General features: G+C 36.0%; 1 protein-coding gene and 1 non-coding gene across 2 annotated transcripts; one reads left to right on the top strand and one right to left on the bottom strand.

Moving 5' to 3' along the window:
* Nucleotides 1–1048: 1048 nt before the first annotated feature.
* LOC122276047 (nucleolar MIF4G domain-containing protein 1) lies at nucleotides 1049–22883 on the bottom strand. The gene is made up of 14 exons (XM_043085476.1): nucleotides 22777–22883; nucleotides 17924–17959; nucleotides 17692–17792; nucleotides 16732–17563; nucleotides 16561–16628; nucleotides 16073–16155; nucleotides 14598–14697; nucleotides 14406–14491; nucleotides 13696–13778; nucleotides 13128–13255; nucleotides 12932–13033; nucleotides 7376–7669; nucleotides 7174–7296; nucleotides 1049–1763 (listed from the first exon to the last, which is right to left on the bottom strand). The coding sequence occupies exons 2-14, from the start codon at nucleotides 17925–17927 to the stop codon at nucleotides 1380–1382; spliced, it is 2388 nt and encodes a 795-aa protein (XP_042941410.1). The 5' UTR covers nucleotides 17928–17959; nucleotides 22777–22883; the 3' UTR covers nucleotides 1049–1379.
* On the top strand, nucleotides 9728–9885 carry LOC122277851. Its single transcript, XR_006229159.1, has one exon. It is a non-coding gene; the product is annotated as a U4 spliceosomal RNA (small nuclear RNA).
* Nucleotides 22884–24929: the final 2046 nt, after the last annotated feature.

Below are 24929 nucleotides of genomic sequence, written 5' to 3'. Positions count from 1 at the left end.
AAAAAGAGGAAACAATGTTCATGGACTGAATCGGACCGACCGAAAGAATAGCTAATAGTTTGGTCCAGCAAAAATAATGGACCGAAGTTTTCGGTTCGTGACTTCTCCCGAGCCAATCACACCCTAGTTTTAATTTTAAGATCTCTTACCTTGGGAAGGAAAATAAACATTTTATAAATGTTATTAATTCCCATTTTATATTCTAAAACTATCTTTCAAATCCCTTAAATCCCACCACAACGACGAGCATTGTATACCTGCAACACAACCTATTTAGGGTCAACATTTGAACGCTCGTGGCTAGCATCCACGAGTTTGACGTGGCTCGCTTTGAGGCAAGTGTTGAGTCAACGTTCAAACTTATTGTCCTAGGATGCAGACATGATGACTCATATTTAACTTAGTTTTTATTTTAACCGAAGATTTTTGCAGTGTTAATTTCCGATCTGTTTTATATGCCTACTTATCTATAACGTTCTTAATTATAGGTTTTATACATTGAAGTATTACTAGATCTGGCTTTCAAAGAAAAAGAAAAAAATGGGGTTGAAAAGGGAAGGAGCGTGGAGAAGAGGGAGGTGGCAGAGCTCACCCGATGCCTCATCCCTTGACATTCGTAAACATCATGGTAAGTCTCATTCAGAGAGGAGAGAGAGACTCACATGACGAGAGGAAGAGGATGAGGAGGGATAGAGAGTAGCGTGGGTTGGGCAGCTTTTGTTGTTTTTTCATCTTGTTTTCTTTTCCTCCTCTTTTGTATGTTTTTTGCTAGGATACTTTATTCTACGTTATTTTATTATTGAAAAGAGTTTAGAGAAATACAAAATGGAATTCGAAAGAGGAAGGAGCCTCGGCCCTGCAACAGAGAGGGTGATTTCTCGGACCCTAATTGCTGTAATATGCATGGGTTCTTTTTGTTTTTTGTTTTTTTCACGGTGGCATCGCACCAAATTAGAAAAGAGGGAGGAGATCTAACGAAATCAGTTATTTTTTCGTTTTGTGAGAAATGGGTCTTAACCAAATACACCATCCCTCCCTCGAATCAGTGTAATGACACCATTACATAAGTCATCATTGAAGTTTATCAGAGTATAATATTAAATTTGACACAAGATTCAATTGGGTGGCAACTGTAGAGCTCACTCAACATATGAGAATGAGCATAAGCATCTTTGAGAGTGGAGTATATACAAAATTTTTTAAATACCATGCTTTGCCAAAGAAAAAGGAAACAAAATCATCTGCATGATACTCCTATCCTTCTAAATAATTCATCCATCGTACTTGAAAAGGTCAGTATATTCCAAAATTTGGTGTGGTGATAAAATTAGAATGTAGTACACTTTAGCCTACAAAATTGGTAAGGTGAGAATGGAGACTCACATGAGGATTCCTTCAGCATTATTAAGGGCTCTCTTTACGACCCTAAATTTTTCTGTGATGGCTTTATTGGTTTTCACAACGTACTCCTTGATGAAAAACTCAATGCCATGTCTAAGACTTTCGAGCTCAGGGGTGACAGCCACACGGGTGAATATGTTCCATATGAGCTTATCAGGATACTCAAAAAGGGCCTCAAATAGCATTCGGAAGTGCATGATCCGCCTTGGGGTGAGCCGCCTGATATCACCCAATTCTACAGACTTCAAAACTGCTAGGGAGAGGGTGAAAGAAGCAAGCATCTCTGCAACAAATTTTGCCAGGTGCAATGACCTAGTATGCTGCATCGACTCCAGCTCTTTGAAGTGGTCCCAAAGGCAAAACTGAGAAATTACAGTAGGTAAAAGCAAGATTAAAAAAATTATTTTAAGAAAAAGAATATAGAAAGGGCACTAAATTTTCAAAATGAAAAAGAAATAAAAAAAGCGCACAGAAAAAAAGAAAAAGAAAACAAGAAAAGTGATGGCACTTTTAAAATAGCTCAATACGAATCAAAGCAAGTTATCAGAAACAATCATATGTCAGACTTCAAACATATAAATTGAGGTCATAGCAAAACATTCATCATTTTTGCTTTTTATATACATTGTGCACGTAAGAGAGAGAACATTGTAATCAAAGCCGAAGGTATAGAGCTTCCGTAGGAGTGGCCAATGATTGGCCCACATGAACATCAATCATTACCAGAAATTTGGCATCCTATGGAAATCTGAATGCTCTCGTTTTATTTGTAGTTATCTTGGATTGTGAAAATTTCTTCTTCGTTTTTTGTTGTTTGTTTATATATATATATCCATGGGTGTCCGGGTCAACTTGCGCGCACCTCGACTAATCCTACAGGGCCTTGAAATTAACGGCCGGGTCGAGTGGCCCTGAGAGAACTCAAACTGGTGACCATTGGGGAGTAAACCCCAAGGCCTGACCAACTAAGCTACCCCTCAGGGTTTCTTCCAGCCAATAGATAAAATATGAATCTATTGAAGGGTATGGGATTCTAGGTGTATGAGATGAGTGACTGAAAATATTCAATGGCTCTTTAACTAATAACAAGGAAGAAATAACACAGTATCAATATAAGAGCAAAGTGATTTGCGTGCTTACTAAAATAAGTATAATATCATTTCCTAACAACAATTTCTAATTATTCTAAAAAATCGCATCTATCCTCTAAGAGTGGATCTGATTTGCTACTTGAATATATTTCATTAGAGAAATGAATAGCTATCACTGGGAGTGGAAGAAGCTGGAATGTGTGTAGCTATTTTTCTTTGTTAGTTGATTATAACACAAGAATATAACCCTAAATATGTATTCCACATGATGTCATCAGTATCTTTTTGACATGTGTCACTTGTCAGGAAACATGTAAAACATTAGAAAAGACTAAAATCTCAGAGTCGCCATGACTGCTAACAAGACTATTCCAACAAGCCCACCCGTCAAGTCATGACCCAATAAATCCTGAATTTGCAAAACATTGATGCCCATAATTCCCAGACACCTTGCAATGAATCAAAAGATTATTGATGTTTCTTCACCCTGTTTACACATGCAACACAGTCAGTTGATTCACTGAAATTGCCAACCAAACAGAGAAAGCTACCCTTGATGGTGCTTTATTTCCTCAATCTTCTACCAAGGAAAAGGAAGGTCATCTCAAGGAAAAAGTGTGTAGTAGAAAGACTACATAAAAAATTCCTCCAACAAATCTTACCTACTCCACCTCTACTCTAAATAGTATACTCAGAGCGAAAAGATCAAATTTACTTCCCAATCTAGTGCTGCTCTAATAAAGGTAACACTCCATATTCGCAGAAAACTGCAAAATTTCTGCAACCGGCACCTCTTAACAACAAGAGATACTATACCATGCCAGGAAAACTACCTTCAAGGGCTGGTCTCCACACCATATATCATGCCAAAATTCCGATCTTAAACCTACCATCACTTCAAATCAAAGCCAACAATGAAAATCCTCCCACATTCCTGGATGGCCCACTCAAAAAGAGCTTTGTTGTACAATAACAAATTTCTAACCCGCCAAGCAACCTTGCGAAAGACGAGAATAAATCCTTGACCACTTGACAAGGCAGTACTTGAATTCATCCCAACTCCTCCCCACATGAAATCCTGCTGAAGTTTCTCAAGACGATGGAGAAAACTAATAGGTATGAGAAATAGCCAAGTTTAGCAAATCAGAAAACATACTCAAGTGATCCGCCCACCTGGGATTAAATCAAATCTGCTCCACCTAGCCAAATTGATACTCCATGTCCCATAAATGTCATCCCAGATAAATTTTGCCTTCTAGGGAGCTCCCAACGGAGCAAGTACTTCATTGGTAGAAAAGACCATCCCAAGATACGAGGCAATCCCTCGATATCATCCACTACAATTGGAACAAATCTTGATTTGTACAAATTAATTCTCAACCCCAACATTCTTATTCACCAATCAAAACAAGCTCTTCATTATTCATGGATCCCACTGAGAAGCCCGATAGAATTCTCCTACTTGACAATAAACACCCTCCCTTGGCACAGTCAATGACCCAACTTATTAGAATTGTGAAACTTAATACACCAAGCCGAAGCCTGTGGTTTACTAGCCCATGGGTTACATTACTCATTAAGAAGGGCTTTCTTCTTAAACAATGTGAGCTGCGTATTTCTTTCTTGGTCAATTTGAGTACCCGGGCTTGCATTTTGATTTAGCTCGTTAAGCTTCAAATCCATATCCATCTTTTCTAAAGCACACTGCACCTTTTTAATTTAAAAGAGCCAGTTGCCTTCTCACTGAAACCAAGGTGTTCACAACATTGCCCTCTGCGCTTTCCTGCACGATGTCCTCCTCAGGCACATTGCAGGGATCTCTACAACAGCCTTTGTAGCTGGTAATTAGAAATATTCCTATTTTGTTGCTTGCACGCCATACCAACAAAGTTTTCGAGTTGCCCAGATTGCTCTTGTTAGTGATAGCAACAGTCAGCAGCCTTTAACCGCCTCCACATACGACGCTCTTCCCATCTTAACATTCCCATTCTTAAAAGCTTTGACCAATATTTCTCCTGCTCTCCCAGTCTTCACTACAAACCTGCATTCATGCATTTTGTAGCTTCCATGGCCAATAAACTTCTGGAAGAGATTTTCCACCATTCAAAGCTTCATGGTAAAAAGACTTCAATGCCTTCCATGCTTTCCCTTCTGGAATGATCAACATACCATTCTGGCTTCCTCCCCCTATACTCTTCATGGCCAGAAATCGACTGGAGGTATTGGAACATCGTAGCACAACTAGTGTTTCCCACCCAAAGAGATTTCGCAACCCCCCTTCTACCCTCCACCTAAGATAGTCTCCATCAAGGATATTAATTACGCAACAGTCATCCTTCCTAACGACATTGAACGGCATCCACCACTACTTCGACAATCGACCGTTATCCCATCCTCTATCCCAAACGTAAAAAGCTTTACCTCAACAAAGACTGATCAAAAAACCCAATCAACCAACGAAACTTGCAAAGGCAAATTTTGGATAACCCAATTTGAAGTACTAGTGTTAAGAAACTAACAGTTAAAAAAGACAAACGAAGAAGAGACTATCTCCTATGAGAATCACCTGAGATTTGTGTGTGTGTGTGTGAGAGAGAGAGAGAGAGAACCATGTATAAAATGACACTTAGAGGAACAGGTTTTTAACAACTTAGAAGACAAGTTTTACAATTTAAAAAGAAATTAATAATAATAATTTCTTTTAGTGAAGGGTGGAAATGAAAAACGAAAGAGAAAAAGAGAGATGCAAGGGATCCACCTCCACCCTCCTAGGCCTCTGCCGCAAAGTAAGGGGTCCCCCTTGGCATGGCAAGGACACTGGCTAGATGGCCTCAAGAGGGGAGAGTAGTCTACTCTCTTCGCATTCCAAGGGGTGAGGGGTATAGGAGTGGGGGAGATCCCCCTAGCATGCAAGGCAAAGCACCCTGCAAGCGAGGTGGGAATGTCCCCCACCACCACAAGATGGAGTGCCCCCCCCCCCCCCCCCCTCTTTCTCTCTCCCCCTTTTCTTGTAATGATGGGAAGTAGCAACATCGCAAGGGTTGGCTTGAGCAATCCCTAGCGAGGGGCTTATCACTTAAAGGTCTCACCTCCCTCTATAAATCCCCTTCAACCTTGGGAACGGCGGAAGACCCACCCCCAACACCCTACCACCAAGCCAAAAGGGTGGTGCAAGAAGGTTTCCCTCCACCCCACTCTTGGTGAGGGGGGCTGCCACAGGGAAGGGGCAACCCTCCCTCTGCATTTTTCTTTCTTTTTCAATTTCAATCACTTATTATTTTTAATTTTTTTTATCGGTAATCATTATTTTTAAATTTGAGTTTTAAGAAGTTTAATTTTGATCGTTTTTAAGTTTTTCTTGCGTGAATACTAAGCAATGTTCATTTCCCAACAGAAAGGAATATCTATTGCTTCTAGTTTGTTGTTATTCCACATGAATACCTATTCGATTCTAGGCACTACTCCGCAGGCCAAACATGCCCTAGGTTATAAGTAACATTCCTCACCCCTTAAAATTGTCCTCCCCAGGAGAAATAAAGAAACCTTAGTCGATGTTCCTCCAAAGTCCTCTAAGAAAAGAACAACCAACTTAGTGTCCAGTTTACTGTATCCCACATATCACACTAAAAGTAAGGCCAATAACATCACTCTTTTAAAATGCAAGGTTTTCTTGTGATTTAGAAATGACAATTCAAGCTACATCATTTACTTCAATGATGTATGCAATAAATCAGAGCAATGTAGAAGTCCTAATGGAAGAGAATGGTATTGACATCTATCTACTCATTATTCAGCTAAAACTAACAAATTAAATGACATTCAAACAAATAATATCCAAATATCCACTAAGCTACTCTCCATTTGTGTGTTTTTGTGTGTGATAAAAGTTGAAGCCAGATTCATATGCAATAAAACCAAATTGATTCATAATACTTGCCCTGCCCTGTCTTAAAAAGCCCCTCCTGCACTGCCATGTAACAGAGTGTTCAACAATATAATAGATCCCCTACTTCAGTCCCAGGAAGCATTTTTCGACCTCGATTGCATTGCTCAGAAACATATATTTACCAAAATAATGCAAGTATTCATTGTACATTTGCAATTGCATTGCACGTAATAACCCTTGAGTCTATAAGATGATTGTCACTTAAAGCAAGGACCAAAAATTACTTAGACATGCTATAACCCCCACCAAAAATTCTGAAGTATCTCATCATCTCTACAAGTAGACAGAAGCTATCTTTGTCACACATAAAAAGGCCAGCAATCACCAATTCAAACCTAGTTCAAACTCAAATTCCAGGGTTGATGCCACAACCAGGCAAAGTCTCCCAAGAAATATTACTCAAATAAAATCACTGAACAAAAACAATGGTAGTCTTTAGAAGATCAAAAAGTTTATAACATACTGTGATTTAGCAATGAAACCAAAATAAGAAAAAAAAAAAGGTCAAATGAATGGCCCTGATATTTTCACAAGATTATGTAATTGTCAAAGTCAGCTGATATAATATTTTTCAATTAACTATCAAAAAATCAGAAAGAAAGCATACCTAAGGTATGGAACATGTGAATTTACAAGACAAACTATCTGTCTGAATTTAAAAAACAAAATTTCTGGCCATGCTTTACCGAAAATTTCATTCTAAAGTCACCAAAAAAAAAAGGAGAGAGAGAACACCTGTAAAGTGAACTTGTGGTTTTTGTCATGCTCACACAACTTGGAAGCGAGAACAGTGTAATACTTATTAAATACTTTCTCCTGTAAACAGCATTCTACAAGAACACGCATGATCTCTCTGTCCTGTGAATAAAAGAGAAAATTAACAATCAGAAAATTAAATACAGTTGTCAAAATAAGGAGAAAAACACAAGGCACCCACCTGCTTTCCATGTAAATCCAACCTTAGAAGCTTCTCAAATGTATCAATGTAGTCCTCCCCACTCATTACTATGCAAAAGATTGCCCTTCTGGCATCTGTGTTCATCCTCTGTGCAGCAGCAAGCTGCAGCATTTTTTGGGCTTCAGGAGCCTCTTTGTCTATATTGCTGGCAACTTCTTTAACATTGTCCATTGTGGAAGCCATGTCACCAGACAACCACCATTGGCCCTTCTTCTCAGGATCGACAAGCTTGCTCCATTTGAGCCCTCTAATTAAAACATCTTCTACCCTTAACTGAAAATAAAGAATAACCAAGGACTCAATGTCATACAAAAAGATAATGGAAAAGTGAATTGTCTTCCTAAATCAAATTTGACACTTACTATTTCGAAATGCAAAATGTTAAAATAAATTTAGATTATCTTATGAGCTATCCCTATTCCTAGTCATACAGTCACACATAGAGTAATGATACACTTTTTTTTTTTGTACCAGGTGTCCAAGAACAAAGTCCCGACTAATACCAGGGGTGCACAGGCTCTTGATGAGGGGTTTACTGCAAGTGCACCTCAGGCAATTCTGTCCAATGGCCCCTAGAAATTGTTTGAACCCAAGGGTTCAAACCTTAGACTTGGAGGAAGCATACCACCAAAACCAAGGCTCTTACCACTTGAGCTAACCCCTGAGGGTTGAGTAACAATGCCCTAACAATCCATTTACAACTAATTTTTAAAACTTTGATTCATTTTTTTATAGGCACCGAGTGTCCGAAAACAAAATCCCGACTAATCCCAAGGATGCACAAGCCCTTTGCAAGAAGTTTCCCGCAAGTGCACCTCATGTAATTTAAGGGGAAGCTCTCCCAGTCCGATGGACCCTAGAAACCGTTTGCACCCAAGATGAAGGCCTTTACCACTTGAGTCAACCCCTAGGGGGTTACAACTTTGATTTTAATGGAGGGCTTTTGAAATTCAAATAAAATATCTGTAGTATTTTTTATGAAGTGGCATTATCATATTGGTTGGTAGTAAAATGAGCTGTAAAATAGATATAAGAGTATCATTATTCTCATGCATACTAGTCTATATAGCTAATGAAAGGTAAAAGGGCCCCAAGAGTCAGTACATTAATCAAACTTATGCATTTTCGCTCCATAAAGCCAACAACTTTCAACTCTCACTAAAACAAGGGGAAGTGTGGGACAGTATTGGCTTCAGATATTACAAGAGTGTATTGTAATAAATTGCTTTTCATCATGGCAGGTTTTGTGATTAACTTATCGTGCTTAAGCTTTAGTGGAAAGAAAACACTGTAGCAAGGGTAATGAGGAAGCTCTAATCACTCTTCAACATCTTGGCAACCGATTGCTGCCAAGATAAGCTGTACTTCTTGACACGAAGCTTGAAATAATTTTAAAAAATCAGAGGATAGTTAAATATTCAGTCAATTGCAGCTGACAATAACCCCGAGGATATTACATAATTTATACAGCTATCGTCTCTTATGTTTCTCAGTAACTATTAATATAAATGCCACCCTTAGTCAGTGTAAAAGCATTCTACAACATCTATGGTAGTTCCCTGAGAATATAACAAAAAAGATGAGTATAGAAGTCAAAAGTTGCCAAACAAGCCTTTGTACAAAATAAATAACCTGGGATCATCTACCACAATGTTTCTTTCTGTAGACATGTTAATCTCCCTTTATAACACACCAAAAGTTCCACCAAATTACAAGATATAACACAATCTAGTCTGAAACAACCAAGAAATGATCAAAGCTATGAGGATAAGCGGACAGTGGGCCTTAATGATTTCTTCTTTAAAACTCTTTATCATTGGGTGCATGCTCATTTTGGTCTTTCTTTTTCAACTTTTCAGAATTTCTTACTTTCTTCTTGTTTTCTTGAGTGTTATTTCTCATGTATAACCCTATATACTTGGGCTATGTCTTTTGATCATTTACAAAGTTTAATGTACATATCAACAAAGCAAAACAAAAACAAAAAAACTTTCCTCCTCCAAAGGATGACCCCCTTAAATTAGAGACTTGAACTGCAGACAATCAGTATTTGTGGACTAGTTCACGGGTTAACAAGATTTAAGGAGGGAAAGACAGATTCAAAGTTCACGGACAGAAAAAGTTACTTGGCAATGATTGTAGAAGCTTTAAAGGCTAACTTTGCAATAAATGGTGTGCAGAAGTTCAGGTAAATTTGAAGTGCTCAAAATAGAATGGCTATTCACAGTTTAGGTTAGGGTTTTTCGACAACAAGCTTGTGAGTGAAAATTCTGCAATGTAGTTTGCAAAGGAAAGATAATAAAAGATATGATTGTAAAGTTCTAGGGTCTCATCTTTGCACTTGGGGCAATGACTCAGGTAGTGAGGTTCTAACTGAGGCATGTCTATTGCTGGTTGAAACTTGAAAACTATTTCCCAACCCCCTCTTCGGCCTGGGTTCAAGCTCAGGCCGTCAAGAATTTCTGGAAGGGTTTCCTTTGGGTAAAACCCTGCAAAAAAGGGGAAAAAAATCTAGGGTCTAACAGGACCCTCTTATTTGTTGCAGTGTCTCACCTAGAAGAGTCATGGACCCTCATCATCAAAACTTCGAAAAGAGGGCAGAAATCTGTGATACCCCATATGATAAGGATAATGGTAGGTGGTGTATGGGATCCCACATTGCTTGGGAATGAGAAGTTCTTGCTCTTTATTGGGTTCCAATGGGACTCCAATTGTATCATTGACTAGTCCTTTTGAAGTATAGGCCATGTGGTTTGGGCCTTCCATTGGGACGTTACAAAATCTGCCAAGAATTTTCCTGAAACAATAGTTTTAATGTTTCCAATAAATTGGACTATATAGAAGTATCTGCCATGTGGAAGATAATTCATTTGTGCTTGATGTGGTGCTTATGGTTGGAGAGTAATAGGAGATGCTTAGAAGACAAAGAACGCTCTATGGGAGAACTTAGGGATTTTTTCTTTAGTACTTTGTATTTTTGGGCTAAGGCTCTTGTATTAAATGGTTATAATTTTCATGATTTGCTTTAGCCTCTTTTTGTTTCTAGAGTGAATTAGGTATTTCCTTTGTATACTTCCTGTGTACTTAGGCTTTGCCTAATTTTGCTAATAATATTCCCTCTTTTTTTTTTTTTTTGGTAAGTAAACAATTGTATTAATATAATAAGCATAACCCAAGTACACAAGATAGTATAAACGAGGAGAAAACTATCTAGGATGAAGAAATGGAAACAAGAAAGTCATGAAGGCCTAGGCAATTAAGATCTACAGCTATGGCCCATAGGATAAGGTTCTAACACAAAAAGATCTAAGATCATCTAATCAACGCTCCTTGTCTTCAAATGCCCTGTTATTTTGCTCATGCCATAAGCACTAAAGAATACAAATAGGAATCATCTTTAACGTGACTGTGATTTGTGGAATATCAACACAATGGTAGGGAAACGTCGGGAGCCGTTTCAGAGACTACTGTCGTCACCTCCCCCAACGTCGCTGTCACTCTCTGGGCCTCCATCAAAGGTTCCTCAACCTATTGCGAAGTCGTCGAAGCTTTTTCTAGCGAGGTTACCAGACTCCTGCCAGTGGAGGGTCCTAGGTGACCTTGCTCTGATTCTCCACACGGGCTCGGTCCCAAGTGATTATTTGCCTGCATTTTGCCCCATGTGCTGAGCCCAATCTTGCGGCCTAGTTGCTTCCTATTCAGTTGCCCATTTGTTATACCTCTACTAGGTCCAGCAAAACCCGAGCCCACTTTTTTCCTCTTCATACCATAACAAAACCTCCACTTTCTCCTGCAATTCCTTCAATTGTGTCCTCAAGTCCAAAAGCGTACTGTGTACGTCCCCTCTGCTAGGCCAACAAGATGCCTTCCACAGTGCACCAGTTGTACCGATGATACAAGGAGCTTTGCCTACCCCATGCTTGTTGCCTTGTCTTGCATAGGCTCCTCTCCCAGCTTCCATGGTGCCGCTGTCTCCGACCCTAATGCCCTTGCGAGGTTTTGTCGTCTCCAAAGCCTCCCTGTACAAACATTTTTGTGGCTGGAGCACCGCCACCACCTGCCTCATAGATGTCCCTCCTTTATTCTGACTAATACCTCTCCCATCAATCACGAACTCCCACAACACCTCTGCCAACCTCCTCCATCCTTGACCCTCCTCTTCAAGTATGAAGATAAAACTACTCCTGCTACCGCCACCGTATTCCACTAGCACCATGTAGTGACCGTGAGCATTTGAACACCATTGTGCAACGAAGCTACGATTTCCTTCCCTTGTCATGGTATAGAAGTCCTTTCTTTCTTCATTTGGGCACTATTCTAGTGTTTTAGCAAGCCACTACACCACGACAACCCTAGCCTCAACTCCTTCACCACCTTCCAACTTTTCTTAGTAATAAGCATAGAGCTTCCCTCCTTCGATAGTGAAAAACTTTGGATTCTATCACTACATGTTGGAAAACCCTATTGTAAACGTTCCTAGTAACCCTATACTCTATCACAATCTCGTCGTTGCAAGCACCAGACCGTCACCGGAAAGAAAAATTATCACTTTTCATTGAAAATTTTTGGGTGTACAGAGAGAGAAGTTTTGTTTCTGTCAGGAAGAGGTAAACCTCAAGATGAGACCATATAACTCACAATTTTACATAGGTGTGCAAAAACGAAATTTCAAAGAGAGAGCAACCTCATGGATTTGAAGGGGAGACAATAATCATGGGGAAGGGGCAAAAACATTTTTATGTAGCAAGTAAAACATGGCAGCCAAGACTAATGTAATGACAAAGAGGTTAGTGTTAAATATTATTCAGAAGCAAAAAAAAAAAAAAAAGCAAAGTACAAAGAAATAAAAAAAAGAGAGAATTATAAATTAAAATTCCTAGCTAAACTGAGACAAAATGACACTATTAGCACAAAGAAATTTGTTAAAAAGATGTGTATTTAAGTAGAAGAAAAACAAAACATTTCAAAATACCCAACGCATACAAACTCCCATCTTACCATATGGTATTCCATGAATCAAAAGGAGAACCCACCACAATTTCTTTGGTAGATCCCAACACATTTTTTTCCCAAATTATGTACACAATGAAGTTCATAATCATTCATATGGTTTCGGTAACAAGCTATTCTAATCAATGTATGAACCAAAACATGTTCACTGTTGTATTGAAACTACAATATATAATACCTGGGAGCTTCTCTTAAAAACAATCTGTCTTAAAATGAGTAATAAATGGGATGCACCCATTATTGCGCTTTTTTAATGCAATTTACTATTACTAGGAATAATATTTATCATTTCATGAAAATTAACAGGTACTATTTGAACACTTTATAGTCTTAACATTGTAATTGGATCTATGATTTGATCTCAGAGACAATCTCCCACCACGACACCAGTGGTAGCCCCTAAAAAGTCAAGCTTCCCCAAACCAAAACCTATCATCCCATTACAAAAATAACAGAGTAATAAAACATTCTAAAAAAATATGCTGCAGTAAATGTTAAAAGAATGAAACTATTAACTAGAAAGACCTTTTGTAGCCATTTCTTTATCCGGGTATGATGAGGGGGATCCTCTTTAGGCCTTTTCTTGTTGTTCTTGATGTCACATATGGTTTCAAGCATGAATTCCATCTGCAAGCATCACCAATTACAACCTTTGCAATTATGAAACAAAAAAAAAAAAGTGAAGAATTCATAATAATGCTAAAACGTTTAATAAACTTACTCTCTTGCCATTTATATTTTGTTGGCCATCTCCAGAAGAAACTTTCAACTCATTGGCCCTATTCTGAATACTGAGAATAAAATTTTTCATCGCAGAAGGATCATCACTCCTTATTTTCATTCCACAGCCTGTGCAGTTAATAGTAGTTCAAATCAAACGAGTTGCTGATGCCATCATGCAATTACAAAAGATAGAACAACAACTTCATGCTATCATAAAATAGAATGCAAACACTAGAGAATGCAAACAAAACAAAGCAAACAATAATACCTGGTTATTGGATATATATCATGATGTTGATTTTAAGCACAAAAACGATATATATAAAATTCATGACATGCAAGCACTTGCCAAAAAATGGATCCCATTTGCAATCAATAACTGGTTTGGAAATATACATGATGCCAATTTTAAGCACAAAAACACTATATAAAGTGCTTGATATGCAAGACTTACTAAAAATGGACGCCCTTAAAGTTTAAAGTTGATAGAATTCTGATAACAAATTATAAAAGCCAAAAAAATCCACATATGCAAAGACGAATATCAAAAGTTTAAAGAGGCTTACATTGCAAAGTTGTCAAGATGGTTGAGACATCTATCTCTGTTAATCGCTTGCTCAATATTATCAAAAAGTCATATATCAACTCACTGAGACGAATCATCAGAAATACAGCTATTAGAAAAGGATTGTTACGTACTGTACAAAAATTTAAGGCACACTAATTGAAACAGGCAATGAAACTTCTGCACAAGGACACATAACTCATCAAGCAACTACTGCAATTTAGATAGCTCAAGTTAGGGATTCAATCACTCATGTTGTTCCTGATGCCGGATCTATGCCCAAAACATGGACAAGTCACGCCATAATATCATAAAGAAAATTGCTTTCATTTCAACAAAAACACAATGTCCCAATACACTCTTTTCTTTTGAAGGGAGTTGAAGCAATTTCAGAGCTGTCGTAGAATACATAGCCTCATCTCTTACAACAAATTAGTAATTTAATGAATGTAAAGGAACTGATGTTTCCAGTATGTACATCACATCTGTGCATGTGCTCATCACAGGATTAACTCTGCTTTCAAATTGAAGCATGTATCTTCACATGTACTAGAGCTTGATGAGCAGAAATTTGACCTTGCCAAAAGATATTGTCATCCAGCAACCTAAATCGCTGTGTCATGACATATGCTTTTGAAGTCCTTGATTTTTTTCACCTCTTGCCGTGATAATTTTACAGAGTAAGAGTCCAGGTCAACAGAAGTTATTTACCTTGAGCAAACTCCAAATATGTACAAATAGGATAGCAGAAGAGAGAGATTTCGCAAAGAAAGAGTGTCTCCCTTGTGGTATTCATCCTGGGTAAAAAAACATAATTTTCTCAGTAAATTTTTCTAATTTTTTTTTTATAAGTGGTCAAAGAATTTTGTAGGGAACAACTAGCAATAATAACGGTGAGATCACCTCAAAACATAGAGCAAGAGAAGCCATAAGCTTTGCACTGAAGTCAATTCCAACCAAACATGCCATCCCTGCAACAAAAGCGCCAAAAACAGCAGCATACCTACACAAAGAGCAGAGAGGGAGTTATTAAGAAAATTTAAAAGAAAAAATTAAAAAAATTAAAAAAAAAATAAAAAGAAGGGGGAAAATAATATAGGGTCCAGTTTATATATACTTATGGAATAAAATAATGTTAAAAAAGCTCCATGTTGTGACATTCAAAAAGTTTTATGGATTCACATCATCCACAGACCCCAAAAAAGAAACGAAAAAAAAAATACAAATTTTGATAAGAAAATAATCATTATCCATCAAAACTCCCTTGTATATGGAATTTTGGTCCTTGGACCAACAAAGCTGACAAAGTAAATAAATAGAATAATGAGCCAACATCAATTAATTAAAATTTCCGAAATAAAACTTAGAAGCAAAGCCATCTATAGAGTGAACAGAAAAGTTTTGATTTTTCTTTTTTTCTTTTCAACATTACTGCCAAATCCAACAAAAACAATTTAACTCTCGATGTTCTATTTGCAAAAGAGAAAAGAGGTGTTTGGGGGCTCTTTCATAGATACGAAAGATCTATAACAAAACAAATAATAGTAAATAAATAATATGTACAAAAAATATATTCAAGGATTTCTTTAGATAGATAACATATTCACTACATATAAAATGCAGTTTTCAAAATTAAATTGTTCACCACCTAAATTGGACTCACGTTCTTAGAGCTCTTATGCTTCATTCAAAAGGATATATTGTTTGTTTGTTTTGATGAGTTAAACTTGATTAATCACACAAGATATCTTGAAAGTTTATCAAACATGAAATATTTTCATGAAAGGAGCCTTTTCATCTTTTCCAATTTTTTTTTTAATCAGTACATAAGAATTTTATTAAAATAGGTGAAGTCAAGTACACGGGACATATACAAGAGCGACATCTTTTCCAAAATTAAATTGTCCACCATAGGAAAGGGACTCAACATTCTTAGGGCTTCCATTTTTCAGTCATTAGGATTTTCCTCTTGATAAGTTAAACTTCCTTAATTCCGCAAGATATCTTGAAATTTTTATAAAACATGAAATATTTCAACCAAAAACAAAATGATCTTTTTCCAGTACTCAGAATGATGAACATGACATGATATTGAATTCCCCCCCCCCCCCCCCCCCCCCCTTTTTTCCTTTTTGGGCCCCCTCTTTCTTGCTTCGTACGGATAACTTCATGAGGGGCACATTTGCACACAGCCTTTACAATGCTGTTCGATGGATTTGTTCCCAAAACAGGACATTAAAAAAATAATAGAAAAGAAGAGTTAAATTTTCATGTGGAGGATGTTGGCTAAAGAAGCCACAGCTAAAAAAGCCACATAGGCTTTTATAAGAGGAAGGGAAAAAAGAGACTCAGATGAAATAAACAAATACACACTTAACTGTTCATTGCCGCGAGGACCTCCAGAACAAGATGCCAAAACCTCCTCACTGATTATCTGGGAAGCAGTACCACGAGCAATAGACTGCAGATGGATTGAATAAAAAATGTAAAAGACAATTCTGGACCAGCAACTACATAATATTCTCTTCAACAAAACTATGATAAAAACAGATGAGAACTAAAACATTTGAGAAAATGAAGACTCGACTCCCAAGGACACTGCTGCACCAGGACAGGTCTCCTGGGTCAAAAAGAAAATGTATAAAATCTAAATCTTTTAGTCAGATATGTATCTTATCATTTTTTTTGGTAAAACTAGAACCTAATTCCACCCCCCACCCATTACCAACTGTGTCAGATACATCCCACACCAAAAGGTGCTCAGGTGGCATCCGTGGGCTGGGAATATCCAGATTCCAGGAATATACAGCGTATGACCATCTCAAAAGAATTTATAGAAGCATTAAGATATATGAAAGTTACATACAAGAAGGATTCTAGAGATCTCCCCCGTAATTGATTCCACGTTAGATTCAGACAATCTATTCAGAAGACCTGGAACAAGTTAAGGATTTGAAAGTTAGAGAGCAAGTAGCAGTTCAGCATAAAGGGCAGGGCACAAAAGGCCTTGTTATACTTAAAAGCACAAATTTCACACCTCGTATATTTCTGCGTATTTGGATCAACTGTTCTGATTCCTTCTGTGAACAAGCTCTTAAATGAGGAGCAACATATTTTCCATCTCCAGTACCCACAGGTGCCTTGCCAGGAACTTCTTCTGACACCACTTCTGCAGCACAAGACACAACTGGCTTGGATGCACTAACATTTGTATCACCCACCACATCACCATTTTTTCCTTGCTCTAACAACTTTCGTTTCCGATGCTTCTTCCTCAAAGGCACATCGGCAGGAACAACTTCTGACATTAATGCATCAATGGATTTAGAAGATCTAACACTAGGGTCACCTAAAATCTCACTTTCTGGCCCTTCTTCCAACAACTTTTTCTTCTTAAGTTTCTTACTTTTAGAGCTCTTGTCAGGAAATTCCTCAGCTATTGGGAGTTCTTCCCCTAAAGAATCAATAATAGATGGGAGCCCTTCAAATAAAAAATTGATATCATCATCCTCTCCTCTCAATTTTCCACTCTTCACCTTTAGTTTCTTTGCAAGTTTCCTTTCCAGTTCCAAATCCTCCTCTGCAGATGCAGCAGAATTCTGCATCCCCATCTCAAGATACTCTTCAAACTTTGTCTTTTTCAAATTTCCTTTAGAACCCTTCTTTCTTTCCACCACCTTTGATGAACTAGAACCGTTAAGTCCCACAGACTGTGGCTTCTTAGAAGTCTCCAAATGCTGATGTCTCTCAGGCTTACCCTTTGATTGTAAAATTTCTTTCTCCTGTACATTTTGTTCTAACAAATTATTCGATCTGCTCACCTTTTTTGAGTTTGAATTCCCAGATTTTTTCCTAAGATTTCGATATTCCTGTTAGCATGAAATTCACATTATACAAAAGAATAACAACAGAAAAAAAATTTTCTCGAGTCCAAAGAAAAAAATAAAAAATACAACTTGTTTAAAAGAAAATAACAAAAACTTAAAATTTATTTTACCTGATGTTGGAGCCAAGCTTGATGCTTTTGTGCTTTCTTTCCAAATCGTGCTTCTTTTCGTTTTTCTCGGCGTGATTTCTCTTCTGAATTTTTTTCTTTGACTGATTAAAACAAAAAAATAAATATTTAAGATGTCCTTGTATCTAAAACCAAAGGAAGGGTGAAATTCAAATCAAACTTAATGATCTGAATTATAAGCTTAAAAAAATAAAATAAAATAAAAGATGCTCACCCATGACTCCTGATTAAGCTTCCCAAACTTAACTAACTGCCAAGAAAAATACAAACATGTTACATGTAACATCCCAAACCCAAGACAGATAGAGTTCCTATTAAAAGTTTTGACTTTTCCCCCATTTACAAAACTTCAAATGCAAGCTATCCAAAATTATTTTAAACACCTGAAAGTCCATTAGTTCAACCAGAATTCAGAGCATATATCAAGTAGAATAACAGCATAACCAAATGGTGCAAATACAACTATCCGAAAATTACATCTACAACTAGAAGTAGGGGTGTGACCTAAAAACCCGACCCGACTGAACGATTTCAGTCAGACAGGACATATAACCTTTTCGTCGGTCTCGGTCCTGAAAATTCCAAGTTTCCGGTTTTCGTTCCAGTCTCAGAGTAGGCTTTTTTCACCCCAGATCAACTGAACTTAAAATATATTTTTTAAAATAGTATTATGAAAAGTAGTTGTATAACTTAACTATCTAATTTTCACCCAACTTATGACCATGACCACATAAATGTTATATATACTATTAACTATTAACTAATACGTTATTCATAATTAAACTATAAAAAAACCAATTAACTAATATATTATATGTCAAATCAAAATATTAAATGCAATGATACATACGCTAGTATCTACACCTAATTAAAACACGTAAGTACATTTTCTATAAGATATCTAAGTTACAAGTATGAAGTATCCATGGACCACGACAATGATTCATTAACCATATATAAGATATTAAAATTTTAAGATAGGTCATTATGCGTTAACTATCATAATTCATACATATACTATTAACTACTGTGTACTAAGTTAGTAACCATTAACATCATTAATATAATTATAATCAATGATTTTATTAATGAGTTAGCTAGATAATCAACATTAAAAAACTCAATCAATGTCAAGGGGTGAACCGAACCGGTAGATTTGGTCCGGTATCTAAGTGGTCCGGTGCGGTACCGGTTTTCATATTTTGAAAACCAGTTTAACCGAACCGGACTAGTATATATATTTATAATTTTTTATATATATTATATTATATATTATAAGCTATATTGCTAATTAATATAACATGAAATTCTAATCTTATTATTCAAGTCTATTAATCTTATAACATAAAATTAATAGAACATGTGATATAGCATAAAATTAATCTTATAATTTTTAATACAACATTTGATATAACATATAAATTTTAGTCTTAAACATAAACATTAATATTAAGTAATTAATATAAACTTACTTTTGATATATATATATATAAAGAATAAATACATTTTTAGCATAAAAAAATTATAATATATATTCTTTTTGTAAATACATTCTTACATATTTGATCATATATACTCATATAAAAAGTCTAGAACTTATATAGACTAGAGCTAAATTCAATACTATACTAGTATGTGTTAATCATTATAAAATAATGTACTTCTACTATAATATAAATAAACTAATAGTTTAGTATCTATAAATATCATATTATTACTTACATAGATAATCCATAAAACCGAACTGGACTGGACCGAAACTGGAAGTTCGGTAGTGAATTGGTCCAGTACTAGTTCTTAAATTTTCAAAACTGGTATATACTGGTTTGCTTATAAAAAATGTACAAAATGGGACCCGTTACACCCCTAACCCTTCAGACAGACTGCATGGGACTGATTACACCCCTAACTATAAGGCATGGGTATTTCTAATCATCTCCACTCAATATTTCAACAACTCCTTGACAGCAAACATCAAGTAGATGAATCCTCTGGTAACTTTGAAAGAGTTGAAGTAAAAAATGGTTTTTGACACCTACTAAGTAAAATAGTTAACAGGGTGGTAGAGACAAAATTATTTAATCATTAGAATAGATATTCTAACATAGCATAATGCGAGCTATACCAAGATTTCCCTAAAAAAATGTTTTGACCAAAACGATTTTTTTTTTGCAAGAATGTTTCGACCAAAAAAACATTATCCAGCACTGCATGATAAAGGCTAATAACCAATATATCGCAAGGCATATTGTCACCTATACATTTTGTTTACGTAAAATATCAAGGAAGGTATGATCATAGTTACTTGAACTTATACAGTCAATCACATTCACATCAATAGGCACCTATACATAAGCATATTGTCACACCAACTTCTACTTTGAGTGCATCATTAATTTTAAAGAAACTCCACTTAATGAGGCTATCCATGAGTTTCAACCGGCAATAATTATCCAACCTGTAAGCTCCAAGATTACCTTCCACGTTTTTGTCATCCAAACAAATATTCATAATAATATATAATTGAATCCCAGAATAATTTCTCTTTTAAAACCAGGCAACTCATAACCATCAATAGAACCATATATACACCCAACTTGTAATATGCATGTTATCTGCAACTCTAAATATGACTCATATAGTTAAACTCGTAGCACTTGTTTGACCCATATCACTTAACATGTTTTCCTCCTTAAACTAATCTGTCAAAGCCCTCGCAAAATGTTGACCTCAAATGTATTTCTCATGACCATATTAATCCATACATATAACCTAAGAGCATTGGCATTGGATTGGCTATCCTAATCTTCAAAATTTGAAGAATATGTAACTTTTTATTTTTTAGCTAATCACTTAACTTTTAAAACCTACATTGGATTAGCTATCACATTCTCTATAATAATAAAATATTATTATTTTATAATTTTTATTTTTTTTATTACTTTTTTATTTTATTTTTCTAATGTGATATAACCTCCAATAATCATATTCCTTTTCATATTCATAATCAAACAATCTATAATATAATAATCTTATATGTATATAGATGACAAAATCTCATATGTAAAAAAAAATTCCATATGTACACAATCCATAATAATCCCATTTCTATAATATAACAATCCATGCTTCTCTCAATCATGAGATAAGAAGGAAATCCCTAATTTCAATTTCCATTAATTGATGTAAACAGCTAAAAATGTTTTACATGATCCCTCTTCATTTGTACAAAAAGCCAATAATAGACCACCTAGATTCAAGCACTTCAATATTATGTAGCAGTTAATGTCATGAACTCAGAGTACCACTTTAACAAATTTTTATGCCACAGTTAAGTTTCAACTTACATGTCTGAAATGCAATTATTCAACAGAGAAATCTTGCTATATTGCCAGTGATTCTACTCTCAACAATTCATTTTTTCTGTTATTTTGGCTGTCATGGAAATCCAATTATACAACAGATAATCACAATGTATCATCTTGATCCTTCCACACATATCACAGTTGTCAGATCAGTACTTGATAATTAACAGATCAATGGTGGAGATGGTACATTGTGAATAGATTGTGAAAGAAACCTTATGAGAATAGCTTAAGAGATGAAACCCGAGGCTGCCATCTTGGCTTATAAGCCCTTAGTCAGTCATGTTCTCTAAACAGGAAACTAACACAAATAAGGAAAAATAAAATTATTCTTTCAAATTGCCTAAAGCATGGTTTCCTAGGGCTACTTCTCAACATTCTGACTAAGTTCTACTTTTCAAAAAACAAAAAAGGGACAAAGTTCTCTGATTTTTTATATTATCCTGCAATTGCATCCAAAATTTTTTAGGAAAAAATCCCTATCCGCTTTACCTCTTATACTGGCAAGGATTATTTACATATTTCCGAGTACTTTTCAGGATTTCATAAATCCCAATTGATCCAAAACTCTACATCAAAGTACAGCTCAATTGGGCTCTTGATGCAACACAGACCTAGTGCCAGCTTCTTAAAGAACAAAATCGTGAATAAGTCAAGACTTCTCTCAAAGAAACTATTGTTAAAAGGATCATTCCAACATTAAAAATCAGCCCAATGATCATCATGACTCATGAACCCATCATCGACAAAACAGAGTATGCAATCCATTATCATAATATTTATTTTCAATACTCCATATAAGCTCCCTGATCGTGATCTCCAAACAAAAACCAGATTGAAAAGACAAAAATGACTAGTTAGGAAATATAAATATGAAATATTTGCTTAGCTAGGAAATCTAAGTTTGAAATATTTGATGTTCTTAACTTTCCTTTGCAAGGATATCTAAGGAAGTATTATATATGTGTACTACCTCTAACTTTAAGTTTTCTTTTTGTCTGTCTGTGTACGTGTGAGAAGGTAGTACTGATGATGCCACCTTGATGAAACACATTTTTAACAAATTCAGAACTAATGACATAGAAACTAATGGCAGAAGGCAGGTGCTGTTTTTCCAGATTATGATATATAATTTTTGTTGGAAAATATAACTTTTGCTGTTCTAAGTTCAGAAACTCAAGTAAAGTTCCTATGTTTTGTTGTCGTTGGCAGTGGAGCTTCCGCATTGGTTTCACTCGTAGAGAGGGCTTGGTTATATATTCTGTTGCATACATTGATGGTAGTTGAGGTCGAAGGCCTGTGGCCCACAGGTTGAGTTTTGTGGAGATGGTTGGATGCAATGGAGATCCCAATGATCCGCATTACAGAAAAAATGCCTTTGATGCACGGGAAGATGGCCTTCGAAAAAATGCACACTCTCTTTCCAGATTATAGTTGTTACTTATTGCATATTTATTTTCTGTGAAAGTTTTCTATGGAAGCATCAAGATTGGAGAACAGGCTTAGCAGAAGTTCAAAGGTCTAGACGGCTATCGGTGTCGTTTATACGGAATGGGTATGCCTTAACTGATAAAACCAGAGTAAAATCCCAACAAAAAAATCCACCAAAAAAATCCAAAAAAAATCCCAACAACATCAAGAAAATCAAACCCAAACAACAAAATCAAGATGAAAGAATCAAGGTTAGGGTTTCGGATTTTACCGTGTTGTTGGGCGATCGGCGTTGGAGTGAAGCCGTGCGGTGCCGTGCTCGAGAGAAGATGAAAGAGAAGAGCTGCGTGCGAGAAAGGGGGAAGAAGAAGAGAAAGAAGAGAGAAAAAAAATAGAAGAAAAGCAAGAAGGGAGAGACACGGGAGACGGAAGAAGAAGAGAAAGAAGAAAAAAAACTGGAAGAAGTGAGGAGGTGAATCCTGATACGCGGAAGGGAAGAGGACCGCGGGAGAGAGGAGCCGAAATAATAAAATAAGATTTTGGACGTGCAACGGGACTTTTCAAAAATGAAAAAGAAAAAATCTTCACAACCTCTCAACACTCCACATTCCATATTTTTTTTTAATTTTTATTATTTTATCTTTTATCAAATATCTTCTATATATAAAAAGTGTGTATAAAACGGAAAATCTTGTTTTAATAGTTTTTCTTATTTTTTCGTTAAAGTTAACACTATTTGTTTAAATACGTGTGAATGTAATCGGCATATAGAATGAAGACATAAATATTGAGAGAGATAACATTCAATGTTATTATATGATTTATTAATCACAATAATTACAATACTTAATAGTTTATATAATAATAAGTAATTAAAAATTAGTTATTATATTTTTCTCTTTCTCCTTAACATATACATGTGTATTAGGTGCATAAGACGTGAATTCCTAAGTATAATACATGTGTATTATACGTTTCATTAAATCAGATTATTGAATATTCTAAATTTAAAAATCTCATATAATATATAATACAAGTGTGTTTAATCAAAGCGTTTTTTTTCCCATGGTAGTAGAACGTAGCTTCCACTAAGTCATATTCCACACGTGGGCTTGCTATGATGGGCACATGACAAAGGTCATGATCATTGAGCTAATCAAGAAATAGTAAATTCGGCCAACAACTTCAAAATATATTTTAGGATTTATATATATGCTATATATAAAAAATATTATACCACAAATTTTATAAAAAGATTATGTTTTAACTTTATGTTGATCCTGATCGATTCAACCAACAGCAAAATAAGAATTTCAATGTTGTCTCTATTGATCGTCTACAGGATTACATAAATTGATGAATTATAATACAAACATCAAACGACACATATTTTGAACTACCGCTTGTGTTAGACTTTTATTAAATTTTTCGTATACATCTTTGCTAAAATTATGGATGTTATAAATATGTATTAGATTATATGATATTTTGAACAAATTTTTTTATCTTTTCCAATATGCCTTAAATTATTAAGTGACATCAATAATTTTTATAAAATATATATTATTTTTTACAAATAATCATTTCATAAAATTAGACAAACGTGCTTTACACGTTGCTCCCACCTAGTTTAATATATAAATAATGAATAAAAGAATTAAATTAATTTAAAAAAAAATAAATTCAAAAAATATATATTAAAAAAATATTAAAAAATTAAAAAAAAATGGAGTGTGGAGTGTTGGGAAGTTGTGTAGCATTCCTCAAATAGATGAAAATACTGTAGCTTAAAATTGATATAAAAAGTCCTTAACCAATCCGATGCAGGTGTTTTATTCATAAAATTGGTCAAATATGGGAAAACATCATAAATGAGCATGGGCATTTTGGGAAGGCTGAAAACAAAACAATAAAAAGCACATAGGCTTACGGAAGAGGGGCATCGTGCGACGGGGATTTGGGACTCACCGAGAGAAAGAGAGATGCGGCGGTGAAGGTGAGTTGAGTTAGACAGCGGCAACTGGAGGATACCTCTGAACATGGTGGTGCGACATAGTGAGAGAGAGAGAGAGAGAGAGAGAGAGAGAGAGAGAGAGAGAGAGAGAGAGAGAGAGTGTCAAACCGAAAGCAACAGAGAGAAAAGAAGAAGATTCCAGCATGGGCTTACCGGAATGGCGCGAGTGATAGGGGGTTCCTGTTCGGCTAGTTCTGAGCAGCCTGGGTGGTGTTCCGACGTTCCCTGTGGTCGACGGTGGGCTGAGCAAAAACACACTGGGGCTGTTTGGTTATTGACAGTGGAGAGAGGGACGGAGAGGGATTTAGGGGTCGACGCACGTCGTGGAGGAAGGAGGGCTTACCTTCGGCGTGCTCTGTGATGGTTTCCGGCGAGGTAGGTGCTTGCTGAGAGAGGGAGTAGTTCGCTGT

This window comes from Carya illinoinensis, chromosome 9, assembly GCF_018687715.1.
Source record: "Carya illinoinensis cultivar Pawnee chromosome 9, C.illinoinensisPawnee_v1, whole genome shotgun sequence".
In the NCBI taxonomy this organism is placed as follows: Eukaryota; Viridiplantae; Streptophyta; class Magnoliopsida; order Fagales; family Juglandaceae; genus Carya; species Carya illinoinensis.
The sequence above is the reverse complement of the archived record's forward strand: the minus strand, read 5'-3'. Positions and strand labels throughout refer to the sequence as shown.

What these genes read in the sequence shown, in the direction of transcription:
- LOC122276047 (XM_043085476.1), bottom strand. An exon ending in AGATCTCTAGAATCCTTCTT is followed by an intron (nt 16,156 to 16,560) that starts GTATGTAACTTT and finishes ATCCATCTGCAG; the next exon opens with TCTATTGCTCGTGGTACTGC. An exon ending in AAAATATAAATGGCAAGAGA is followed by an intron (nt 13,034 to 13,127) that starts GTAAGTTTATTA and finishes TGATGCTTGCAG; the next exon opens with ATGGAATTCATGCTTGAAAC.